The sequence below is a fragment of the Acyrthosiphon pisum genome, unplaced genomic scaffold (assembly GCF_005508785.2).
Source record: "Acyrthosiphon pisum isolate AL4f unplaced genomic scaffold, pea_aphid_22Mar2018_4r6ur Scaffold_13045;HRSCAF=13681, whole genome shotgun sequence".
NCBI lineage: Eukaryota > Metazoa > Arthropoda > Insecta > Hemiptera > Aphididae > Acyrthosiphon > Acyrthosiphon pisum.
In genome coordinates this window covers 1-1078 of record NW_021761601.1, presented here as the reverse complement: position 1 = coordinate 1078, position 1078 = coordinate 1, and the positions used below count along the sequence as shown (strand labels likewise).

The 1078-nt window shown below is 37.8% G+C and overlaps 1 protein-coding gene across 1 annotated transcript; it reads right to left on the bottom strand.

Annotated features, from left to right (window-relative positions):
• Positions 1–39: 39 nt before the first annotated feature.
• Positions 40–921, bottom strand: LOC100573788. The gene has a single exon (XM_003248835.4). It carries the CDS (start codon positions 676–678, stop codon positions 295–297), a length of 384 nt encoding a protein of 127 aa, XP_003248883.1. The 5' UTR covers positions 679–921; the 3' UTR covers positions 40–294.
• Between the last annotated feature and the right edge of the window lie 157 nt (positions 922–1078).

Here is a 1078-nt window from a genome sequence, read left to right as displayed (position 1 = left end):
GCTGTGGCAAAATAATAAAATTATGCTAGAAGATGTTTGCGGCGGTGATGGGGGGGGAGGCTATACCTATGTTATACGAAAATATTATAGGAAGTAAAACCGTTAAAACAATATTAAATTCTTCACGGTGGTGATTGGATGTCTATATATAACTATAAAATATTATTCCAATATTATGGGGTATTATTTTTTTAAGAACAATAATAATAATTGAAAATATATTATGTATCATAATAGCTATTATTTTAATTATACCTAATCTCACAACGGCGTGCTGATGGTGCCGTACGGCACTTACTTGCACGTTACGTTCAGTTCCTCCTTGGTTAGCAAATTGCATTTCTCTAAATTAGCATTTCCTATGTCCTCATTTGCGATGCACACGAAACACGCATCGGTACAAACGCACGACATACTCTTCTTGTCCGTGCAACCCTTATTGCATTCGTCTTCGGAGTAGAACTGTTGGTTGCCATTTTCGGGATCACACGTGAAACAAAAGTACCCACCGTCGGATCTGGAAATGCACGGCCTGCACAAATCATGGTGGCAAATGTCATCCAGACACTCCTGGCACGTATCGTAAATCATGCCGTTTATCGCCATTTCGATGGGCGAGTACAGGAAGAAGAAATTCAAAAGTATCGTGTAAGGCACGGTAGCGTACGACAAAAACATAATATTGTTGTTATTATCTTAACCAATATAATATGCGGTATGATATATGTTATTTAGGAATATGCTCCTTGGTCGATCACTGCATGGCCACTCGAAGTTGTTCCGTGAATGAGTATAATATATTTTATGTGTGTATATATAAGCTACTGCAGCGATAAGTATATTATATTATAGGTGCAGAGTGACGGTAAGCGATATTATAATGATGATTATAATATTCGTTTATGCGTTAATATAACTGAATGACTGACATTTCGATCGGTGTGCATAAGGTTTTATACCCTGCAAACGGCTGCCGGTTAAGTGGTCGTGGCATCGTGTAATTGGTGGAGTATAAATGTGGTAGGGTTACCAATAGGCAGTCGAATGTATCAAGACTAACTTACTACAGTATTTAACT